The sequence below is a fragment of the Tachypleus tridentatus genome, chromosome 8, assembly GCF_004210375.1.
Source record: "Tachypleus tridentatus isolate NWPU-2018 chromosome 8, ASM421037v1, whole genome shotgun sequence".
Classification (NCBI taxonomy): Eukaryota; Metazoa; Arthropoda; class Merostomata; order Xiphosura; family Limulidae; genus Tachypleus; species Tachypleus tridentatus.
In genome coordinates, this window is record NC_134832.1 from 97139247 (window position 1) to 97165593 (window position 26347).

General features: G+C 32.6%; 1 protein-coding gene across 3 annotated transcripts in view; it reads left to right on the forward strand.

The window, feature by feature from the left end:
• The first annotated feature begins 284 nt into the window (after positions 1-284).
• LOC143223008 (vigilin-like) overlaps positions 285-26347 on the forward strand; it is a 64238-nt gene continuing 38175 nt past the window's right edge. The window contains exons 1-10 of one of the 3 annotated variants that reach the window (XM_076450351.1): positions 285-457; positions 554-639; positions 2991-3053; positions 4512-4785; positions 13920-14144; positions 15362-15568; positions 17587-17802; positions 18734-18940; positions 20699-20806; positions 21692-21875. In XM_076450351.1, coding sequence (XP_076306466.1) covers positions 4552-4785; positions 13920-14144; positions 15362-15568; positions 17587-17802; positions 18734-18940; positions 20699-20806; positions 21692-21875 — 1381 coding nt within the window. In that variant the 5' untranslated portion in view covers positions 285-457; positions 554-639; positions 2991-3053; positions 4512-4551. The remainder of the gene's footprint in view (positions 458-553; positions 640-2990; positions 3054-4511; positions 4786-13919; positions 14145-15361; positions 15569-17586; positions 17803-18733; positions 18941-20698; positions 20807-21691; positions 21876-26347) is intronic. The other 2 variants (XM_076450350.1, XM_076450352.1) reach the window with 2 other exon arrangements.

A 26347-nucleotide genomic window follows, 5' to 3' on the forward strand; every position in this document is an offset into this window, starting at 1 on the left:
TTACTAAAGCAGAGAACGACGTTTCGACCTTCCTGGATCATCTTCAGGATCCTAGGAAAGTTGAAACTTTGCTCTCTGCTTTAGTAGTAAAAGTGTTAATACCCATACCTGCCGTTCTGAGATACAATATGATTCTCTCATAGTTTTTTTATATTGTACGACATCAACATTTGCGAATTTTAAAATTCTGTTTAAAAGAAATTTATTTATTTTGATGAATTTTTTACTTCACTTCTTTGATAGCGTACTTATTTCATTTTCTTGAAAGTCATTGGTAGAAATTCGCCACATGGCGTCTAATATAACCAATAAGACGTTTCGTTTCAAATAGAAGTTGAACATTAGAGTACCTAACTTACGCATGTTCTATAATATTATTAGTACTGTTGTATACGGTGTTAATGTGTTAGTTGTCGTGGACGTGACTGTAGTGAAAGTGGTGGAGCTTAATGATTTAGTAAGTGAAGTGGGTGTTGTTATAATTCGTTTTATCATTTACTTTTATTTCGTGTATTGCTATTTGTGAAATCGGTTTTTTATGTTCTTTAAACAGGACTCTCTCTCCCTCTCCTAAAAAAGAGAAACTGGAGACGGGTGCCACAAACGTATCGCAGGATCGACTTTACTGTTCGCAGTACGGTGAGCAATTAATACAATTGTAGTATTGTGTTTGTTAGGTGTTCTTATCTTTTTTCAACTTTATAATGCGTCGTAGAATGTATTTGATGTACAATTTGACACGTAAGCAAATTGTACATGCTGTTATTTTGGGAGTGATTTTAATTCTTTTTGACTTTCAATGTCACTGTTGTTTTTTTTTGTTTGCATATTTTCATAGTGTGTTTAACCGATATTTTACCAATCTTTTTTAGCCAAGAGAGGAAACTAGAAGTGGATGTAAAATTTTGATGTAATCTAGATTAGCTTAAGAATAAGATTGCCAAGACTAGTACCAGTTTTACTTCTACCACTGCTTGTAGTAGTACTACTAGTCTATTACCCGTTGTAGTTAGCATTTGTGAAGAGGAAAAAATATTAAGACTTGAGACGATTGCTATTTCTAATAATTTTACAGCTTTGTTTGATTCTTGTGTAATATAGAAATACTTTAAGTTTTAAAGTTATTTTTAAGTCAGTGCAAAACAGTGTTCATTGTAATATATAAAGTATTTGGTAGTATCATGTACTGATGTAGAGTATAATTTATTTTAAGCATCTAGGTTTTAATTTTGTACTGTTGTAACTATACAGGACCATATTTAGTTCTACCATACATTTTATGTTTTTATGTGTAAATTTAAAATAAACATTTTAATAGGGTATTTTAAGCTTCCACATTTATATTCAGTAAATTTTATTACATTTTATATTGGAAATCACTTCAGGGATTTCAGACACATTTATTCCACTGAAGAAAAAGTGTGCATATGGTGAGGGCAAAATATTGAAGAAACAAATATGTGAATAAAAATATTTATTAAAAAAACAAACCTTGTATTGCAAGAAAATGATAAATTTTATTTTTTTGTAAGTATTTTGAAAATTTTTAATGATGCAGTGAAAATTGATGATGCAATGGTGAAATGTTAATACAGTAACTTTACATTTGTTTTGTCTTTCTGGTGTAGGAAATAAGTGGAATGCACTGAACTATAGTTTGTTAGAGTTGTTATGTTGCAGTGCAGTATATAATCTTTTTGCTAAAAGAATAGGGTTCAAGTCTGCAGTGTAATCTGGTCCCCCTCTGTAAGATATGTGAGGGCTGTGTTCATGGTTTCATAATGAAGTTGGGTTTGTTTTTTCAGTAACTAGATGAAAAGTTCACTCACTGCAAGTTGCAAGTTTATAAACTTGCAAGACATGTATATTTAAAATGCAATAAATGTTTTTTTTTTTTGTAACACTTCTATTAATTTTATCAGTAATTTTAAATTTTGGATAAGTTTTCTTATGATTTGCCTGTAACCTGATTTGTTAGTCATAAATTTAGGTTTATGAGAATTACATTATTTTTGTTGTAATAAAGGAAACTAAAATGACAAATCACTAACCAGAGTAATGATTCAGCAAAACTACTGCAAGGCATAATTTAATGTTCTGTTTGCCTTGAAGGATGAACATAATAAAATATTCTTCTATAGCAAAGATTAAAAGGAAGTCAGTGTAAACCAGTCATGGAAAGTAAATACAGTGGTTAAATGTTTTTCTGTGTCTGTACCAGGAATAGTTAGTTTTTTTGCCACATACTCTATTTTCATTTTTAAAAAATTTCTGCATTTGTTTGTCACTAAAGTCCTATATTATATGGTAAGAGAAAAATATTTTAAATTGTGCATTTAAATATTTTAATAGAACAAACAAAAGAAAAATTTACACTTTGTAAAACTATCGAAGTAAAATTTCCATTTTTATTTGAAAAATTACACAAAACATTCTTTTTCTATGCAAAGAATGCAAAATATCTAGCATAGAAAAAAATTTTTTACATGGTATGTTAAAATTTTGCAAGTCTTTACAAAAGGAGGGTTTAAGATATTCTAATACACTGAACTCCATCCTAATAAAACTTGTTTACCATATGGCTCAGCTGTGTCTAAACTTGCAAATTAAGATGCGATAACCCTCCATCAATAGGAGTCAGTTGCATCTTCTATTGAAGCTTGCTCGTTATGCAGTTGAATTCAGTTGACACTTCTTAATCTGGTATAAGTGGTAAGACCTAGTGCTTGATGTAACATCTTTTTATTTATTTTTTTGTGTGTACATATTGGGAAAATCAGTAAATATTTTCAAATTTCAAAATAGTTTGTTACTACTGAAGTGTAGTTCTTTTATTTGATAGTGAATTTTGTTTCTCACTTAATTTTCAGTAGTACTGGGAAGAGTATGCTTTCCAAAATAGGTTTAATGGCCACTCATTGCACTTTTTTCACTGGTATAATCCTCTGGACTCTACATCTTTCTTCCTTCCTTTTTATATTTTTTTTCAGTGGCATATGGGAGTCCTTAGCACCCCAAGTTGCTGGAGTTGGATCATGAAGGAATAAGTCTGAGTAAGCATAATTTCACTTAATTGAGCGTAGAGAGGTGGCATGCTGTTTATATAGGTGTGGCTCTCTTTTTGATATAGATCTGGACTGGATTTTCTTGTTTATTTTGTAATTTGACCTTCTGGGCAGGACACCTTCCTCCAAGTGCTACCTGTGTGCTGATTCCTTGGCAAGTGGTTTTGGTTGGATCTGGACCAGCCAACATAAATTCTTCCTTCTGAGTGGGCTGGGAACATCCTCCTACCTAGGACTAGATGTTATATCCCCATAATATTCTAGGTGATGTTGGATTTGCATACATTCTTTTAAGTGTTTGGAATGGAGAATCTTCATCCCTTGTTGCTCCTACACCTGAGGTGAATTGTTGAGGTTCTTCCTCCTACCAGAAGCTGGTCTAATTTCTTCTGGTGCCATTGAACTGGAGTTGACATCTTCATTGTGGTTGTCTGCACCACAGCTACTTTTAACACATTTCTCTTCCTTTTGGATTTGTGATAAATTACTTGTTGTGTTCTTTCTTTCTGACACACACCAGTTGGTTCCACTTGGGGAAAATGTATACATGGTTTCAATGTGGTGTAGTTTTCTGCAGTTGTTTATCTCTATGGTGGTGCCACTCTATGGCTGATTTTCAGATGCTTTGAAGGGTGCTAATCTAGGTAATTTTATACAGTCCTTCCACCTAATTGTTTAAAAAGTTAATATTTTCCTATCCTGAAAATATTTCCAATAGATACGTGTTCTAATCATTATTTCAAGATTAAGCAAGGTGGGAAATCAGCTGTATTAGGAGGGTCTCTCATTTCTGTTGATTGGGGGGGGTTGTCCCATTCTTAAACATAGCTTATCCACTGGTAGTTCAAATCTAGTGGTGAACAAAAACTTTTGCATTCAAGAGCAGTCAAACTGAATAGCTGTAACTGTGAGAGAAAGCAAGTATCTAGTGGAAATATTTTTCTATGTTGAAAACTTCTAACTTTAAGGATCTGGCCATGAAGGTTAAGGATCTTAATCCTCAAGAAAAAAGTTCTTATGTGGTGAAGTATGATTATAATTAACCTGTTAAACATTAATAATAGACTTGTGTTTTTAACACCACATTCTATAGGTAGTCCTACAGGGATTTTTTAATAATTAGAAACTTGTAATAGAATTCCAACCACAATGTTCATTTTACCTATGACACATTTTTCTAAATTCAAAGCTAATCTGTAGTGCTTGGACATATCAAACACAATAGTGGTTGCAACCCAATTTATGTAAATCATTTATTACAATGACAACTGTTATGGTGTTATGTTGATTTTTTGAGGTAGCCAAGTATTGTTAAAATTAACTTGCTTTACCAATTGTGAAACTTTCAGGAGCTCAGTTAAGAGGATGAAATTCAGTGGAGTTTCGTATTTTGTTAATGATTTGTGTGTATGTTAAATTTTGATTAATTTGTTATTGATGTTTTAGCTGTACTGTTCGACTTGGCACGTGTAACTGGCCCTAAAAAATGGATGCGGTTCAACACTCGGCAACCTTTCAAGGTGCAGGCGACGATATATCAGACCCAAATTTGCAGAGTTTGTCTCTACAGGACAGTGAAGTCTATGTTCCTCAAACTGTTTTCAACTATGATGACCTTTTTCCAGCCTTACCAGAGAAGGAATTAATTCAGATGGCACCTCAAGCCAATATGGGACAATGGAATAAACAGATGAAAGTCAGGAGTTCTGTCATAACCCAGGTATTGTTGTACTTCTGTTGTACTTTTAAGCATTTCTGTACAGTTTGGCAAATAGCTTTGTATAAGTTGTAATTAAACTTAGAAAGAGAGCTACTGTATAAACACCTATTTGATGGTGGGGAAGTAAGGGTAAAATATACTTCTTAGTGGATGATATGAAATAAAGGATCATTATAATGTTGTATGTACAAGAAGTGAAAATTTATATACATTTATTATTTTTTAATGGATACAATAAAAGGATTGAATAAATAGAATTCTGTTGAAATAGATTAGAAGCAAGTTTAAAAATGTTGAATAAAACTACCCGTAGGGTAAATTTAGGTATTAAGTAAATATAGTTTGTAGTAGTTAAGTCCAAAGAACGTGAAAGTAAAGAATGTAACAGTTTGTCAACTATATACATGTTTTTGTTATATTTGAAAGTGATGAGATTGTTTGTCCAATACCAGAACTTAGCAGGCTGACTAGGTTATGACAGACATAATAATAGTCTAGACAATATTTATTTATACTGTCAAACTACATGAACAATAAATGTTATGGTGTGAGTTAGTATTACCTATGAGCAGCAACTATACCAATTAGTATCATTAAAAATATAATTGGTGTTATGATTAATCAACCAGTCAAAATTAATGTTGATTAACTGAGTATTTTAATCAGTTGACAAATTGGAGTTTTTTTTATTTTTGTCACAAAATAACTAATCAAAATTTAGGCTTTTAATACCATTATGTCCTATTATTTCAAACATACAAATAATTGAAACAGTTATGTTTGTGATTCTGTGTTCTGCCTAATTTTAGCCTTGAGCTATTTCTCTAATTGTATTAATTTTCATCACTTAGGCTTTACTTTTATTGTGCAAGATATTCTTAGTGCAGTCATATCTTAGGGGAAATATAAATTAAAATATAAACAATATAATAGATGGCTTCTTTTTTAATTTCAATTTAGCAAATTTCCTGTATGTGATTGCTTAAGCATTACTTACTCGGTTTGCTTATATTTACTTCCATGGTTTAGGCTTTTGTTTTGCAGGTTCTTACATTCTTTATAACAATGCTTATTAATTACTTGTATTACACAAGTTTTTTTATTAATATAACTTGTCACATGTAAGATGCATTCTTTTTCATGGTTTAGAATACAAAATTTTATTTCAGTAACTTCATTACAAAAAAAATGCTTTTGATGAAAGTGTGAAACCTAAGCTGAGGAAAAACAACTTTGGAAAATTCTCTGTAGTTCATAATTTCATATATTCATATTCATTTTAACATCTGGTTAACAATACATAGTTTAAAAATAGAAATGAACAAATTATTTCCCAATTACTTGTTACAGTAGTATACTATGTACAGCTTTTCAGATAATTCAATTGTTTTATATGTTTGATAGTGTTGGAACATTGGTTTGTTACAAAGTAACTGTATACTTATAGATAAACAAAGAGAAACAAATATAACTTGTCTAATAGCTTGACTTATGGATCGCTAAAGTAAAAACCTAGTATTTTAATCTTTTTGAAGTTGCCTCAGTCAAATCAACATACAATCTATGAAAAAGGTAACTTGCACCTTGCTACGAAACTTGTGTATACATCTGTCTTCTCTTATTTTTAAAAATGATGCTTGGAGAAATCTGATTGTTCAAATGTTATATAAATACTTGATACTTTGAACCACTTTTTATGCATTTTAGGAAGTGGTTATCTTGCTGCATTTTACTAATTTTTTGCATATACAATGCAGAACTGTAGATAAATGCAATTTTTAAATAAAGTGTAAATGAAATAAACAGTCCTATCACTGTTTAAGATAAATTCTTTACTTTAAATAGCTTGGCATTTAACATAAATTAGATGTACTGTCTATAAAATAAAGAAACCAGGCAAGTTTTGATGATGCAGTTTCAAAATGTACTCCAGCATGTGCCTCTCGGTGTGGATTCCTGTACGTGGTGAGGGGACCTCCCAGGGAAGGTTTTGTTCTGTCTGGTTACCTTCTCTGGGATCTAAACATTCACCCACATGTTTGCCGTGCGTGGCGACCCGTGAAGGGGAGGAGAGGATCCTGGTGGTTGAGGGGTCCAACCCTAACACACCACTTTGGCCTCTAATTCCTGTAGACGGGCGGCCTTTGGGTGGCCCCCCTTGGGTCAATCAGCTGGTCCACTTGGGCTAGAGTCAACCAAGTACCAGTGTTGGAAGTTCTCAACGGGTGTTGTGGACATTGTACCTGATGCTGGTGTTTGGGTATAGTGCTCATGAAACCCTGGCGTTGCTGCATTGTCCTTGCATGACTTTGTAGTGCGTCTCCTTGTAGGGCTCCATGGTGGGTGGGGTCAGTGGGTACTAAAATTTTTCTTTTTTGTATGGATCCCCAAAAAATTTAAATAAAATTGTGAAAAAACAGTCAATGGGTAAGCGACCATGTCTTGAAGACTCTGAACAGCAATCTTTAACATCAGTAACACACTTACCTCATTTTCTTATATTACATTCTCTTTCGGAAAAACCTTTAGGGCAAATGTCCCCTTTTTTTTATTCAGAAGGGACTAGAGGGACTTGCTGGCTCTCCAAAGTCAGTAAAGAAGCTTCGATCTGGTGACATATTGGTTGAAACATCCACATCCCAACACAGTGAACTTATCTTGAATTCAAAGGCAATTGGGGATATACCTATTGAGGTTACACCTCATGCTACTTTGAATTCTTCATGAGGAGTTATTGTTGAAAGGGATTTGAAGAACGTTCCCGAGTCAGAGATTCTTGCTGGTCTCTCCACTCAAGGAGTTTCTGCAGTGAGGTGCATCTCCACTCGCAAAGATGGAGTTACACTGCCAACAAATACCCTCGTCTTAACATTTACTTCACCACGTGCGCCTGCCACCATCAAGGCAGGTTATCTCATTTGCAGGGTTCAGCCATACATTCCAAACCCTCTTCGATGTTTCCAATGTCAGAGATTCAGCCACTCAAAGACATCTTGTCGTGGTTCCCTGACATGTGCTCGTTGTGGAGGCAAGGACCACGATGCCTATGACTGTGACATGAACCCACATTGCATCAACTGCAATGGTTCTCACCCCTCTTACTTTCATTCTTGCCCAAAATGGTTGGAGGAAAAAGAGGTGTAGCGTTTGAGAACGATACATAACATTAATTATCCTGAGGCTCGGAAATTGCTGTCCACCACTCCATCTTGGACATATGCTGCTGCACTTCATTCCACAACTACAGTGGGAGTGCAGACAGATCTCTGTGCCTCAAGAGAATCGTTTTCAAAACAAATGAAAAGCCTTTTCACCTCCGTGGTTAAAAAGGTTGATGAATCGACTTCCACACCCATCTCTGTTCCTCCCATACCTTCCAACAAACCTCAAGATCCACGTCCTTCAGTTTCAAATACAGGCATTTCTTCTGATACATCTTTTTCTCCCACCACAAGAGACAAAACAATTATTCGTTCGCATCCTCAGTCACTGGATTCCCCTTTCAATAACAAAAACCTGCCCATTCGACCCAGGGCAGGATCCATGGAAGTTGATAGACCTCCTCCGACTAAAGACAGTAAAGAAAAAAGATGTGGTCGTAAACCGAAGGGTTCCCCAGCCACTTCACCTACCCGTTCTTAAAAATGGCCACCTTGATACAATGGAACTGTTGAGGTTTACGTTCTAATTTGGATAATATCAAAACACTGATTGCTTCCTACTATCCTGTTTGTCTTTCTTTACAAGAAACATTTCTCAAATCTGCTGATACAGTCTCCATTCGGCAGTTTTCTCTGTACAGAAATGACAGGTTGTGTGATGGTTGAGTACATGGAGGGGTGGCACTGTTGGTTGATCAGCATGTGCCCACCCCGTCTTTGTCACTCAACACACCCTTGGAGGCCGTAGCCATCCTTGTTTCCTTGGGTCATACCATCACTGTTTGTTCTCTGTACCTGTACCCTGGAGAGACAAATGATCAATCAGACCTTGATGCTCTTGTTGAACAGTTGCCATCTCCATTTCTAATTCTGGGGGGATTTTAATGGACATCATCCCCTCTGGGGAAGTGCTGTTATTGATGGGAGGGGTTGATCTGTAGAGCGGATTCTCTCTGATCACAATCTTTCTCTTTTCAATACTGGTTCTTCCAATTACTTTCATGCACCTAGTCAGTCCTTTACTGCTATTGATCTCTCGGTTTGCTCCCCTTCATTATTCTCCCATTTTTCATGGAGAGTTGACAGTAATCCACGAGGCAGTGATGATTTTCCGATTCTTTTGAGAGAGACTGGCCGTGGTCGATGCCACCCTACCCGTGTGCCCCGGTGGAAGCTGGATCAGGCAGACTGGTCCTCTTTCGCTGCTCTTGCAGAACATGATCCTGCCATCGTGAATCAGCCATCAATAGACGACTGTGTAGCAGCGGTAACTGACTGTATTATACAAGCGGCTGCTCAGTTTATTCCTAAAACCTCAACACGTTTTCCACGATATCCTCGTCCGTGGTGGAATCCTGCTTGCCACTTAGCATGGAAGGCTAAAAAACGGGCCTGGGATACTTTTCGTAGATATCCCACACTTTCAAACCATGTTGCTTTCCAACGGGCCCGTGCACATGCTAGGTGGGTAAGACGTCAAAGCCAGAAGGAATCTTGGATTAAGTTCACAACTAGCATATCTTCTACCACCAGTTCCAAGATCATATGGGACAGGATTCGAAAGGTTAATGGGCACTACAATTCTGTCCCCCTCTCAATCTTACTCTCTGATCAGGAGGTGACTGATGTCCGGAGCATCGCTGACTCTCTAGGTGAAAGCTTTTGCCCGGGTATCTAGCACTTCTGCTTGTTCCTCCACCTTCCTGGTCATCAAGACTCGGGCAGAGCAATCACCTCTTTCCTTTTGAACTGACTGTTTCTTTGACTATAATTGTCCCTTTACCCTGGTAGAACTGAAAATGACCCTTCATCGGTCTGCCAGTACGTCTGTTGGACCTGATGATATTCATTATGACATGCTGCACCATCTCTCTCCTGCTTCTCTTGATGTCCTTCTGATTGTCTTCAACTGGATCTGGCAGGAGAATGTTTTTCCTGATGCCTGGCGCCAGGCTATTATTTTACCTTTCTCTAAGCCAGGGAAAAATCCCAAGATTCCTTCAAACTACCGTCCAATTGCTTTGACAAGCTGTCTCTGTAAGACCTTAGAAAGGATGGTTAATGTTCGTCTTGTTTGGTTCCTAGAATCAAACAACCTCCTCTCGCCCACCCACTGTGGGTTCCGTCGACAACACTCCACCACTGACCACCTAATTCGTCTTGAAACATCTATCAGAGAAGCCTTTCTCAACCGCCAACATCTTGTATCAATATTCTTTGACATAGAGAAGGCTTACGACACAACATGGAGGTATGGCGTTTTGTGAGACCTCCATACATATGGATTACGTGGCCATCTACCCATGTTTATTAAAAATTTTTTAATGGACAGGAGTTTCAAAGTTTGTGTGGGTTCAACACTTTCCCGTTTTTGTACAGGAACTTGGAGTCCCTCAAGGCTGTGTATTGAGTGTCACACTTTTCAGTATAAAGATAAATACTATCACTGAACAACTCACTGTTGCGAATGGGCTTTATGTCGACGACTTTCACATCTCATGTCAGTCGTCAAACACGAGATATATTGAGCGGCAACTATAAATTGCCCTCAATCGTGTATGGAAGTGGATTCTGGTGAACGGCTTTAATTTCTCTCTCTAAAACCGTATGCATGCACTTTTGCTGTCAACGGGGTATTCACCCTGATCTTGAACTTCATATCGGTAAAGTTTTGCTGCCAGTGGTCCCGGAGACCAAGTTCTTGGGGCTTATCTTTGATCATAAACTGACCTTTATACCACACTTAAAGCAGCTTCGGGTCAAATGCACAAGAGCACTGAACATCCTCCGTGTCCTCTCTTCTCCCAGTTGGGGGGCAGATCGCTGTTCAATGTTAAAGGTATATCGTGCTCTTATTCAATCGAAACTCGACTATGGATTAATGGTCTATGGCTCTGCCAGACCCTTGGCCTTAAAGATGCTGGACCCCATTCATCACCAAGGACTTCGACTCTGCACTGGGGCTTTCCGTACCTCTCCAGTTCAAAGCATATACATTGAATCTCATGAACCTTCTCTACACCTTCGCCGTTTGCAACTATCTTTACAATGTACTTCCGAAACTTCATTCCTCACCAAAACATCTCACCTGGGAATGTGTTTTCCTTCCTCGGTGGACAGTACTTTTTCAGAACAGATGATTTGTCATTGCTCCGTTTGGCCTTTGCATCCGGGCGCAATTGGATGAATTGGGTCTGTCCTTGGATAACATTGCAGATTCCACAGGTCGGACCATCCCACCATGGCTTATTACAGCCCCCAAATGTGACTTTTCTTTCAGTCACCTAAAAAAGGCAGATACTCCAGATTGGAAGTACCGTCTTTTATTCAATGAATATCTTTCAAACACTCATTCAGTTCCCATTTATACAGATGGTTCCAAATCAGGTAATTCAGTGTGCTCTGCTATGGTTTGCTGTGGTTCAGTTGTTGTGTGCAGAATCCCCTCTACAGCTTCTGTGTTCACTGCTGAACTGTATGCCATATCTCTTGCCCTGGATCATATTGCAGCTGAGCAGTACTCCAACTGCACTATTTATACTGATTCGCTTAGTTCTATACTTGCCTTGGAATTGCTACACATTGGCTCACATCCTGTTCTCGCTGATATTCAAAACCGACTGGCCCATTTCTCATTAACAGCTACTTCAATCCAGTTTTTCTGGATACCAGGCCATGATGGTATTTGCGGAACGAGCTTGCAGACATGGCAGCTAAATCTGTCTGCTCCAGCACCATCACCCCTATGCCTATTCCGTACATGGACTATGGTCTTGTCTTCAAGACAGTCCACTTGGAGTGAGCAACGCGACAACAAACTTTTTCAAATCAAACCCTATATTGGACTTTGGCCATCTAGCTTCCGTAAAGTTTGGAAGGAGGAAGTTGTTCTCACTAGGCTACGCATTGGTCACAGTTTTTTAACTCATCATTTTCTTTTATCTGGATCTGATGCACCAATGTGTCGTTTGTGTAACATTCAAATCACTATCAGCCATGTTTTACTTTCTTGCCATCGTTACAATTCTCAACGACAGCAATATTTTAAACATTTTTTTTCCCAGGGTCAATCTGTAACATTGGAGAGTGTTATTGGTAATGGTGACTCTGTCCACCTTGATAACGTTTTTAATTTTTTAATGGCCATTAATCTTTTTAATCTCATTTAAGTGTTGCATATTTATTCATTACACCTTTTTTAATTGTAGTTCCTTTTATACAGTTTTAATCTCTTATTCAATTTGACATTGGACAATGGCCAGAACATTAAATAACTCGACACCAGGACTGGAAAGGCCAACTTCAGGTGACTAACACTACTGTTTGAACTATCCGTTTGAACTACTTGTTAGTCGTCCTGGTGAGTTGTTATTATAATTTTGCTGCATATCATTTCACACTTTTACTACTTTACCTTTTAGTACTGGCCATATTGACTCATAACCCAGAACCAGGACTGGAAAGACCAACTTCAGGTGACTGGCAGTGGTTTTTATACTTACCTGTTAGTCTTCCTGGCGGGTTATGATTATTACCATTCTGCTACAGGTAGTCTTTTACAACTTTATAGACTGGATGTCAACATCAGTTTTATGCAATTTTCTGGTTTTAATTGCTGTTTTGTTTTTACCTTCGTTTACTTTTACAAATTTTACTACATTTACTTTACTTTTACCTTTTTACTGGACGTTTGGCTACTCATTATTATTAAGATTTTGCTATATGTCTTTTAAAACTTCTATTCTTTTACATTTTGATACTGGCTGCTATGACACATAACCTGGAACCAGGACTAGAAAGGCCAACTTCAGGTGACTGATGGTGGTTCTTGAACTTATCTGTTAGTCTTCCTGGTGGGTTGTGATCATTACCATTTTGCTAGAGTAAATACCTTACAACTTCTTATACTCTGCTTTCTCTCTTAACATTGTAAACTAGGTGTCAACATCGGTTTTATACTTTTTTGTTTTACCTTCATTTCTATTTGTCTTTTACTACATTTACTTTATTTTTACATTTTCACCGGATGTTTGGCGCAGATAGCCTCGCTGCTTTGTGCCATAAAACACTAAATCAATCAATCAACTCCAGCATGTGAAATTCCACAAATGAGATGGAAGTGAGAACAGAAATAAAGGTCTGCCAAATTAATTGCTAAAGTCAATGATTTAAATAGCTACTCTGGCTCATAGCTATGGTAGAGAAATGAATTTGCACAGAATTAAAAGTACAGTGACATTGTAAGTAATATAAACAGAACTTGCTGGTTAAGGTACATTCTGTTTTTCTCTGTAAAGCTCTTCAGTATACAGATGTTCAGGTTGAGTCTTAAAATAAGTGATTTTTACATTACAGGTAAATTTATATGGTAACTTATTTAAGATGTGTGCAAATTGGTAATTGCAATGTAATTTTTTAAATAGTTAAATGGATATAAATGTTTTATTAAAACTGGTTACTGTTTATTTTGTAATTGAAATTAAAAACTAATCACTACTTTAAAGAAACTTCACTAAAACATCTTAACTTTGGTAGATTGTTAGTTTCTGTTACTATAAACTCAAGTTATGAATTACTGTAATTAGCGAAAGGTTTTTCAGAAAAACTATTAAATTTAAATTGTAATTTGCTTTAATTTTTAAATATTACCAATTGTTTTCATTATTTATTGTGTAAGCTTAATGGAAAAATGACTTATGCTTCAGTACAAAAGCAAATGCAATGGGTTTTCATGTATCTGGATGCTATATTATGATTTAAAGCTGTTAATGATGAAGTTAAACTGTCTGTTTTTCATATTTGGCTGCTCATTAGCATCTGAGTAATTTATCTTTGTATATTTGTATCACTGTCTTCATGAATTTTTATATAAATCTGACATTACCTAATCCATAAATTAACATAGAAGCTGCTTAGGTTGGCATTTTCTGTAGAATGAAAAATATTGTTTGGGTCTTAACTATATTTTTACAGGTATTTCGAGTACCTTTAGAGGAACGAAGATATCGAGAGATCAGTACTCATAGATTTGGTGAACAAGGAGAACAAGCTAAAATCTGTGCAGAAATCATGCAGAAGACTGGTGCTCACATTGAAGTCAGCTCATCAAAAGATCTAAGCCTTACAATTTTAGTTACAGGAAAGGAAGATGCTGTGTTAAAAGCTCGTCGAATGGTGGTGAATGAACTACAGACCCAGGTTTGTTTATGAGCAAAAGTATATTATTTACAATGTTTAATAATGTTTTAGAACAAATAACGTCACTGCAATCAGTCACATCTGCAAGTAAAATTGTTTTTTTTTCTGTATAGGTTATTAAGCTAACCTTGTTATTGTTTGTATGTTATTCATTTAACTGTAGTAGCTTTATACTGGCAAATTCTTAACATGGCATTGATAATAAACTTGCCATGTCTGAAATACTCAGCATAATAACGACACCTCTTTAAAATAATTTTTGGTAAATATTTTTATAATGAAGTGAAATGCTCAATTATAATTCACAATATCATAACTTCTCAGTTGTCTTAACATCAGAATAAAAAAATTGATTAATATCCTATTAGAATGTCAAAATTCTTGCACATGTGGGACAAAACCTAAATTTTTTTAAAATCCCAACTGATGTATAGGTCGTGACCTAACTGAAGTTATAACAGTGGCAGTTCTTTTATACAGAAAAAACAGTTATTTTCATAAAATAAACATGGATAGAAATCCAACTTGCTACCTTTTTTCTGGTATGCAAAAGAAATGTAAGACCATTAACGAAAAAATAGAAAGCCTGTATAAACTTCAAGCATAAACTCAAAATTTTACAATATGCATAAGGAAGGTAGAGAATATAGAAAATATCACAATCTTCAGCAAGATTATTAAAGTAATGTGGAAAGCTCATTTTTACAGTTCTCTGTAACCAACTTCAAAAATGCAATATTTCACACAATTTGAGCAAAACATAATCAACAAATTTCCAGTTTTATTCAATATCCTAACTAATGAAATCTGTTTGCTCAATTTAATGATTTCTATCATCTTGGTAATGATTATAGTGGGGAAATATACTTTATTTGAGCTAGCACTTTTAATTTTATTAATGATTTCAAAACAAATATTAATAAAATTTGCATCAAAGAAAATTTGAAATATAAACATATCAGTTCTAATTTAATTTTGGAGTTTAATTTGAGGGGAAAGATTACACATTTCTTGAAGTTGATGTTTTCTCTAAAACTTGGAGGTACCTGACTGAAAAATGGTTAAGTATGCCATTAGGAGTAATTTGTTTATCACAAGCAGACATATTTTGGTGTTATTACCTCCAGCAATATTATTATCAAATATATTTTATCAAAGACTTGCTTTTTATCATGAGTGCTTTGAAAAAATTGAAGGAAAGTTATTGTTTTGGATAGGCTATTGTTTGTATATCTATCCCAAAAGAACATCACCGTTTCATTTTGGGCAAAAGTGCCAAAAAATTGGCTGAACTTGAGTTGAGCACAGCTACAAAGATTTCTGTCCCGAGGCCTGAAGATCACTCCGATATGATTAAAATTAGTGGAACAAAGGAAGGGATAGAAAAGGCTGCACATGAAATCCAGGTTATTTCTGATGAACAAGTGAGTAGAATTTATTTTTTCATTATATACTTAATGTCTAAAACTAGTACTATGGATTACGTTTGTGGTGATACCTTTGTTATTTGAAAACAGTTATTAATATGTTAAATACACAACTTTTTGTGTAGTCCAGTGGTACATTTATATTCTTTAATCTTGAAGTCATGCATAGCATGAAGTATTAGATCAATTCCAGATGGTTCTGGTAGCTCAAGTGCTTTTTGAAAGCAAGATCTACAAGGCACAATTGTGATATGACTGCTTCTTATTGGAATGGATACTTGTAGTTCAATAGCTATCCAACCTTTTCACTTGTTCTTGGTTTTTAATACAATTTTTTGAGTTTGTTCCTTTCCAGCATGTTTTTACTTTATGGAACCATTATAGATTATACTGACATTTTAGTCTCGGGTCTAGAAATTAGTTAGTAAAATGCTGTTTTTTGATGTTTTACAAGTTTTACATTTTGGTAATGATACTTAAATTTTTCAATTTTTTCTCTATCTCAATATAATTAAGAATGTTATAGTTTATATTTATATATTTATAACTTGACATGTTGAATCAAAACTATGTACCAGGTAGTTTCATGGTAATCTCAATTATTAATTTATCAGTATTAGCATTCAAATAGTATTCAAACCTGTATTAGACCCGTTATGTGTGAATTTTGAATTGCATAGTACAAAACAAATAAATCGTACCTGTTGTATAACATATCAAAGCATATAATTGAAAAACTTGTGATAACACTAAAAGCATTTTAGGTATTTCCTGTTCCAGTTTCTCTCTAAAAGCAGATAAACTAGTCACCAAAAATATTTATTGAAAGGATTAACCACAACTAGTTAAATTCATAATAACCTAGGCTTTGACTATCATAGTATGGGTATGGTAGTAATCTTTAATTTTGAAGTTGCACAATATATCTCCTGTATACAGTACAATGAAAACCAATCAATTCACCTGATCATACACCAAGACATGTTTATATATAAACTAAATTGTATACAACTTGGAAGGTGCTTCAGTAGGGGGATATTAACAAATTTATAATTGGAGTTGGGAAGAAAAAAAATGTGAATATATATATATATATATATATATATATATATATATATATATATATACTGCTTGTATGACTAGCTTACATACTTGTTTATATTAGTTGATACTTTTGTATGAAAACAGTTTCTGTACAGTGAAACTAAGTGCTAATACTGAATTTACCAAGTTCATCTTTACCAAAGTGTCATGCTTTCAATAGACACTAGGGTATATTTTTCACAAAATCAGATTTTTGCAAAAACTATTTTGAAAGATTGTTTTTTGAAATTTATGAAGCCTACTAAATAGCAATGAAATAATTTTCATTTTAAGAATAAAAATCCTTTCACTTTAGTTTTATATTTCACTGCAGAACCTCATTAGTGTCAGTTGTTTATTAACACTTATATTTTCTGTACTCTGATACCATATTTAGTAAATTTATTGTAGGGAAATATTTTAATAATTACTTATCCTTAAAAGCAGCAGGCCCCAAATAGAAGAATCACACCCATTTTCATGTAAAGTTATTGTTTTCTGAAAGGTATAAGATATGCTAGCATTAAAAAAGCAGTAAATTTTAGTTATAGCAGTCTTATAAAGTTTAGATTTTGAATAAGTTTTCTTTTTTAAGTGTTGTAGATTATATAATAGATCTGACTATCAGTAACTTCTAATTAAGATTGGGAAAAAAATCCCTTGTGGTGATTTAGTTGCTACTGATTCCTGAATTTATGGCTTGAAGTATGCTAGATTTGGGAAGTGGTTTTACTATTGTTTTTTGCCATACAGAAATTGATTAATTTTAGTGCATTTTTTCATGACACTGCTAAAATAACCATAAATTTGTGCAACCAATATAAACTAACTTTGTTGTTTGGTTGATATTTGGATAGTTTGAACTAATGTTTTCATTTGACAAAATTATATTACATAAGCAAAATTTCACTCCTTTGATTTTCTTTTAACAGGCTAAGCTTGCCTTTCAAAGGTTAGACATCCCTAAAATTTATCATCCATTTATTTGTGGGCCATACAATCAAAATATCACTCAGTTGATGAACAAGACAGGAACTCGAATCAATGTTCCACCTCTTAGTGTCATGAAGGATGAGTTGACGATAGCTGGTGAAAAAGAAGCAGTGGGTGCAGTAGAAGACATCATCATGAAGATTTTCCATGAAAAGGTTTAATGTTTTTATATTTAGTCATGACATGTTTGTGTAGAAAAATTGATTTATTCATAATAAGTTAGTTTCATTTGATTTGGCAATATAATGTGACAACCATGTAATAGAAAACTTGTACAAGAAAATAGTTATGTAGTTAAGTTCATGATCTTGTATAGTTTGAAAATAAGTCATCAGTGTACCCCCCCCCTCAAAAAAAAAAAGTATTCAAACTAATTCAAGTAAAAAAAAAAAAAGAAAATAATGCTAAAGAAGAACCAAAACTTAAGTACAAAATGTGTGGATTTCACTCTTCATTGATGCTTAGGGTAACTGTCATTGCCGATTTACTATATTGACTCTCTTCAAGTACTTCACCACCTGACAAATGAACACCTTGTGACTGACTAGCTAACTCAGTGAAGGTCTTGTACATATTTGTTTCATTGCTAAAGATATTCTTAAAAATTGTTAAATATTAATTAGATATTTGTCAGGATCAGAGACTTTTTTAGTGCAAAATGTTGGTGTTCTTTACCATTTGAACTGTTATATTTTAAAAAGTGAAATTTGTAGAATAACATTTCCTTAGATAGTTATTAATTTACTTTTCCTGTTGTCAATAATTGAATTTAGTTTCCCATGTAATACATAACTATCATATGGTAATATTGCTTCTTAGTTAAATGCTATGTACAAAATATCACACACGCATTTGTACACTTAGAAATAACATAATTTAGTTGATGTTAGTCTGCTTTAGTTACAGGAACATTTCACCATAAATTACTGTTGTATAGATATGAATGAACATTGTGGAACTTTTGGGTTTCAAACTTTCTTTGGAATTAATCTTTTTACAAATTTAATGGGAGATAAAATGTAAATAGCTTTTGTAATTGTAAAAAATTTATACTGTTACTGTTAACTCTAATTTGTTTCTCTTCAGCACCAGAAATGTCAAACTGTATCTGTTGAAGTGAAGAAAGCTCAACACAAGTATATCATTGGAACACGAGGTCAAAATATTCAGGAAATCTTAGCTCAGACAGGAGTCTCGGTTGAAGTGCCTTCCTCAGACAGCCCTTCTGAAACTATTACTTTGAGGGGTGAACAGGAGAAACTAGGACCTGGATTATCATTGCTTTATGAGAAGGTCAGTATCTTTTTGACTAATGCTTATAACACAAGTATTTAGTTTGAATCTAATGCTGATAATATTACTAAAGTATCTTAATGTTTAATACCAGTAAAAAAAAAAACAAACAAAACTGCTCCTTAATAAACCATTTGAAATTACCAACTTCAGTTTTTTTTTTAAGTTTTATATTCTCTAAGTATGCTAATCTTTCACTTTTACAAAATGTTTGAAATTTCAGTGTTATATTCTCTTAATTTACCTCCAAATTCTTTGTTATACTTCAGTTATATATATTCTATTCTTGAGTGACTTTCAAATAATAAAGGGCTTATTTTACATTTACCTGTTTTTTTGAATTTTAAGTCAATAGTTTATTTTTAAATGATGGGATAATGGCAATCTTGCACCTTTTAAGTTTGAATGTGCATCATGTACCATTGAATGGCTTATCTGAAAATGATGGGGAAAAGTTTATTTACATGGTTCAGCTTTAAATGATATGCACTTCCAAGAACCTTATCAGTGAATAATGAGATAAAGGATGTAGTTTGAATTCTTTTACTCCTAATGGTTTATCTGTGAATGTTAGGAGAAAGGATTATTAGATAAGAATGTGTATTCTGCTCAGTAATTGGTTCTCTGCAAATGATTGTGTAATGGTATAAAGTTTTTCCTGTAGGCATGTCATGTTTTCCCATGTGCTTTCATTAATATAGCACTCAAATTTTCACTTAGTCTGTTTTTGTGTATTTTTAACAAATACTTTTTGAACAGTTTCCCAAAACAAAAGCAAATAGAATGAATCTATTCTCTAGCAGATAATACCTATAGTATTTACTTTGCCCATGTGGATGTTATTGTACATTTTATAAAGTAGATCATCAATACCAATGTCCTCAAATGGCAGTGTAAGTGATATCTAGAGGTTATAATCTGTTTGTATGAGTGATCAGTCACCTGTTGATGTTTATGGGTAAAACCTGAAGTTACCTGTTTTTGTTCAGTGAGTTAGTTTTAATAAATATAGGTCTTCACACATCATAAAATACATTTTTGTGTTTCAGTCAAGAAACTTGTGGTTTTGTGTGTGTAATAACAAGCAGCTTAGGATGGCCAGTTTCTAAATGTAATGAGAAATATATTATGGAAATATATTTTAGTATGTACTATATATATATATTTTCTTTTGATAGGAAAAATATGTATATGACTGAATTAAATGCTTGGATAATAATTCTACAGGCATGCATATTAAGTTGAACTGCTTTTCCTCATACCATAAAATTGGCTATTAACATTATATGGTCAATAAAACACTGATTAAATGGGTTTTCAAATATTCAGTAAATGTTTCACTACACTGAATAGTTAAACAATATTCAGTTTTTTTTACTAATACTTAAGCACTATTTGTCTGATTTTATGAAAGCATTTTGATTTACTCATCAAACTATGAAGTTTGAGAAAAGCTGTAATACTGAATCTGGTAGTTTTATTAAAAATGTATATAAATGCATTTGTGATGTACTTTCAAAGTATTCTTCAGTATTATGAGTATTGTGTAACTCATACTTGAATGCTCGGTGATTTATTGTATTTAGCAGGCTTATGTCTCATTGTTTTTACTTGATGCACAACAAAATAATTGGGGTTTTCTTCAGTATTGCATTGGGTTTTAGCTAATGCTGTGTTAATACAAATATTTTTGTAACATTATCAACAATTGTCACTAGAAATAATGCTTATCACAGATTTTATATATATATTCAATAGGCTAATAGTGTAGTGATGGCTGAAGTAGATGCACCTAGTTGGCTTCACAAGTACATCATAGGGAGGAAAGGAGTAAATATAAAAAATATAACACAAGACATGACCAAGGTGAGAAAGTCTTTATTAGAAACTTTATTAAATATGACAAGTTTTGTCAACACATCTAAAGTAAACAGTAAATAGGGATAAGAACATGAATTTCCATGCTTGGGATGTGGTGGCAAGTTAACAATCTAAGACTAAAGTTTAATAAGAAAAGTTAAGCAGTTCTTTTACTGAAAATGTAAAAACCATTGTTTAACTTGGTATCTTGCTCTCCATTGGTTATTTCTGTAGTAATTAAATGGAGTCAGTGACAATGAAATGATTTTATAGTTATTGAGGAAAAGAAAACCAGCTTATCCTTAAATATATCTAAATCTTTTCTTCTCAAGATCATTCTATTGTCCCATTTGTCCCAAATATAACTGTTAAATATTTAGGAATTAAGACAGTTGCATACTTTAGTTAATAAATTAAAATATAGTTCTTATGAACTTAGTCAGGAAAATTAAATACAATATTGTATTTCAAGTGATATTCCTATTCAGTTCTATAGGCTTGGTAAATTTAACTCCCCTCTTTCATATGTATTTATATTTTTAGCTTTATCTACAATGCATGTTTCTTTTAATGGACTTCATATTTTTTATCATAGCATGTTACACTTCATCAATATCTTTATTTGGCACCTCATTATTCATAATTTTATTCCTTATAGTATAAGATCTTCTATTAATCGTGTTAATCAAAAGAAATACTTAAAACAATGGATCTTAAATACTGATGATAATGTTCTGGGAACTTTATATTGATTTTGTAAGTTTTGATTTTACTTTATTATGTGTTTTGTTAAACATTCTCAAGATTTTACATACTTCAGGATATTTTGTGAAGTGACTGAGTGCATGCTTACCTTTGTAATATATCAAAACTATTTTATAATCATCATAGGTTCATGTGGAGTTTAATAATGATGCAGGTAAAATCAAGTTGGAAGGACCCCAAGATGAACTTGATAAAGTTCGTATTGCTTTGGAGAAAATGATTGACAACCTAAAGACAACAATTACATACGAGGAAATTCAGGTTGATCCTAAGTATCACAGACATATCATAGGGAAAAGTGGAGCTAATGGTAAATAAAGTACTGATTGCAGTTTTTAATTAAGTTTGTTATACAGAACAACTTTTAAAATAATTGTATTGCTTTGATAACGAACAGTAAGAAAAAGTCTGCTGACAACATAAAATTGATTAGCGGGAAAAGCATTTAATTTTAATCTAATATTATTATATACTGCTTTAGATGTTAAGTAATTTTATATAGATTATTTGATGTTGCTATTTTTGAAGATGTTAAAATCCAATATAACAATGTTCCTATCTCCACATATAAAATTTAATTAAAGTGTAATTCATTTCTATAATTATCAGTAAATAATGTAGAAATGGTATTAATGTATAATGGTTACCAACTTATTGTTTTAGAAATAAATTCAAATTCTTTTGTCTGTAGACATCTGATCTGCAAATCAGTTAAATTCAATTGTAAAATGTTTCAAATATGAAGTAGTATAAGTTGATGGAACTCGCGTATTGCTTAAAGATTATAGTGAAATGAGTTTATTTCATCTCTCTGAAGGTAGTCTTCCAGTAAAAAAAAAAAAGCTTGTATAAGGTAGTTAGAAATGACATCAGCAACTTGATAGTTACTTAATATTTTTGTACATTTTTGAAAATTTTTAAGTATTAGTATGTTAATGATATACTTTGAAATTGAATATATTTTATACATGGTTTCAAATTCATAAAAGCTTGATTTTTCTATTTTAATAATATCAAGTAATATTTTTTGTTTTTACTGTACTGGATGTGTTTTATAATTTCTGTTTGAATTGTAGATGATTTGGGTAATGACAGGGTTACTGAGTGAGATAATTTGTATAATGAAGGAAAGATAAACATGTTACTGATTATCTAAAAAGGTTAAGTGATTCGATACATAAATAAAACTAAATAGCAAATGTTTGTTCTTTACACACTTTGTTAATTAAATTTTAGTCTGACTTTATGTTCAAACAAGAACTTTATATGGTGGTTTTAGAATAAAAAAAAACTTTTAATATTATGGATAAAAAAAAACAACTTTAGGGTGCATTTACTATCTGCATTAAATCTCATAAATTAACTTTTCAGATCCAGTTTACTCAATTTCATGCTAATACCAGTCTATACAATGAACTTTAAAATGTTGCACTTGGACCTGTTAGGTTTCATCACGCACATTTGTATGTGCAAGTAGTGTAAATTCATTTATGCCACTGGTTTTTGAGCATGCATTATTATTTGTAAATATTATACAATATCCTGAATGATGTAAAAAATCTGGGTAATGCATCACAGTAGGGATATCCACATTTTAACAAATCGCAACCATCTAAGCACAGTGGGTTAAAATGTTTATTTCATTTTTAATCAAAAACCTGTAAGGTTGTCAATAGCTGTAAATGCGAGATATGCAAAGTTAAATTTTAACTGCTAGGCCACTTGGATTGCTATTTGATTTATGACAGGCAGTGACTTTATGTTGCTGCTTTTAGAAAAAAAAGTAAATCTGTATAAATAATTGCATTTATGTTTAACAGTTTGACTGTTTTAGAGTACATTATGTATGTGTGGTATAGTGAATATCTGGTATGAGGCAGCCTATCCTTAAACTTTAAGAGTAGCTCAGAGTTGTCTTATTTTAATGTGGTCCCAGAATTTGTATCTATAGCCAGTAAAACTCGTGAATATGAAGGGGAGGGTACACTGTACCTTCAGTTTATGAAAATGAAGGGGTACATTGTGTAATGTTTTGTTTTTGATAACATCAAAATAGGTCTATAAGAATGTACATTGTAAAATAGACTTGCTTCTAGTTTTAAAAATCTGTCAAGTATAACCTACATTGTGTAACAAAGTACATCAACTAGTATTTAAAGTATATTTTATCACTAAGCTAAAGATCTTAACTATACAGTTGAAGAAACCATTTAAGTGTAAATTTCATGTATTTTCGAAATATTTTCTTTATTTAGGTAATTATGGAGATTCACTAAATATAAAAAAAAAATTCAAGTAATATATAAAACTTTTTTAATATTAAACACAAAGATATGTTTTCTTGCAGTTGCACATGAATTACTCAAGATTATATGGAAACCATAATTTAATTGAAATAACTGTTTACTTCTGTTATTTGAACCTGATTTTGTGTATGCTGTTTATTTTACAAAATTGAGGATGCTGCTGTTGTCAGTTAGCATCTTTGGACAGGTTATTAGCACTTTCTACTGTCTTCATACCCACTGCACCATTACATACAGTTCTGTATGCTGGTATGCATGCGAGTGTTTTCCACAGTTAACTAAAAATGCATATTTATATTCTGTTCACTTTATTTTTAAAACAAATCTGTTACTAAATTCTAAATAAACTTGTTACAAATGTTTCACATTAAGGCTTTACCAAGAGAGGGTTATATTTAAACAATCAGTAACTTACATTTCCTGTTTTTTGATGCAGATAAATTGGTACCATTGACAGTTTATACACTATATTAACATTTTGCTGTGGAAAGGTCAATGTATGCATGACAAAACGTGTTAGTTACATTCAAAATTAAATTAATTTATAATCAAGACAGTGAAACAGTTTATAATTCAAGTTTTCATATTTTAAGTCTTTATTAATAAATATTAAATTTTTTTTATTGAATGACGTTTCTTCAATCTGAACTACTTATTTTAACATTTTCTGCTATTCTCTGAGGCATTGTAACTTTTCATGGCATTTGTCACTGGCACACATCCATGACATAACACTCATTTTGTAGGAGTTTTTTGCTTTATGGAGAGAGAGAGAGAGAGACAGGAAGGAAAGTAAAGGCACATAGCATTTTAGTCTCAAAATTTGTCATAAATTCTGTTTGCTGTTGTAACCAATAATAAGTGAAGATTTCACTTCACTTACACGTACAGGGTATAAAGCCTTGGACTAAGGAAATTTGAAAATTTTTGTAGTCATTTCTTTAAATAATGCTGTTACTCTTCTTGGCTAGTGATGTTACTTATTTTAAGCTTTTTTTTTACCGTAGAGAAACGGATAAATCACAAATTTTAGGATTTTTTTTTTATATGCATCTAAATATTTTGTATTCTAACTTCTATAATTGAGTGTTTCTAAAGGAGTATTTCTGTGAACCATATTATGTTGAATTAGGGTTATGTTTTGACATTTGTTGTTACAAGTGCAAAATCTGGAAGATAAGATTTAAGATGCAAGTACTAAATTTTTTGAAATAAACAAAATACTTGATTAATAATAACATGCACCAAGTTCAAGTATGCCTGTGTAATTTGACATGAATATGCTTGTAACTTGATTGCTATTGCTGTTTGAGAAGGTAAAATTTCAACTAAAAATAGTGAAAAATATTAGTTTTAGGATGTAAGTGTAAATGTATAATTGTGTTAGTGTTTGTTCATTTTGGAATGAGTTTTTCATAGTTAAGAGTAGAGGAAACTTAATATTTCAATGAAAAGGAAACATTTTTCTATTTAAGAGGTTAGACAAATTAAATCTGGTAATTGGTTTATTGTATTTTTAAATGAATTTCTTCACATAAGATGGGCAAATAGAGATTAAGACTGAAAGATGGTGTATCCCCATCACATTGCAGGGCCTACCTCCATAGTTTTATTCAAAATCCAGGATACATGCTATAATGTGGGATGTAACAATGCTGCATAGATTAATTTCATTTTTGTTTGGGCTTGTTTTTGTTCATTTAAATGTCATTTATCACAGGTTTAGGTTTACTGTTTCTAATACACTCCTTCCTTTTGATTTTATTTTGCTAAACTGTTTAAGTATTAATTTTCTATAAATATTCAATGAACTTGGTTTTTGCTGTCATACTTTTTCAGTTCATTATTCAGTCTTTACACAGTTACGTATCAATTACTTTAACTTGTAGACAAATTGTGTTAAGTGTAATTTATCCTAGTGATTTGATTATAGTAATTACCTTGATAATGTAATAAAATATATTACCAAACAATATTGTGCTCCAAGCTCTTTCATTCTATTACTCATTCATTTAGCAAAATAATTGCTTTATCTATTAACTTAGGAATGACATTAGCATTTATATTTTTCCATAACCAGCTACTTAAACAAGTAATAGGAGTTTCAATGAGAGTTAACTATTCTAATTGTATAGCAAATATTTATCTTCATTTTAATGAGAATATGTTTACTGAAAATTACATTAACTCAGATATTTTTACTATAACTTGCTGATACATAGATGATTTAATTAGTATAAGTAATCCTGAAATAATTTTTTAGCACTATATATAAGGTAGAATTAAATTGAATACTTCAGTTTCTAATGTAGAGGCACATTATTTAGATATTGAAATTTAAATGATGATGATCTAAATATTCTTGGTAAATTTTTTCTTTTGAAATATATGGTTTAAGGTATATTAATGTCATACTCATTACAAGTATTATGACTTCAATTATTCAGATTCTGTAAAATTTATAAAATTACTATTT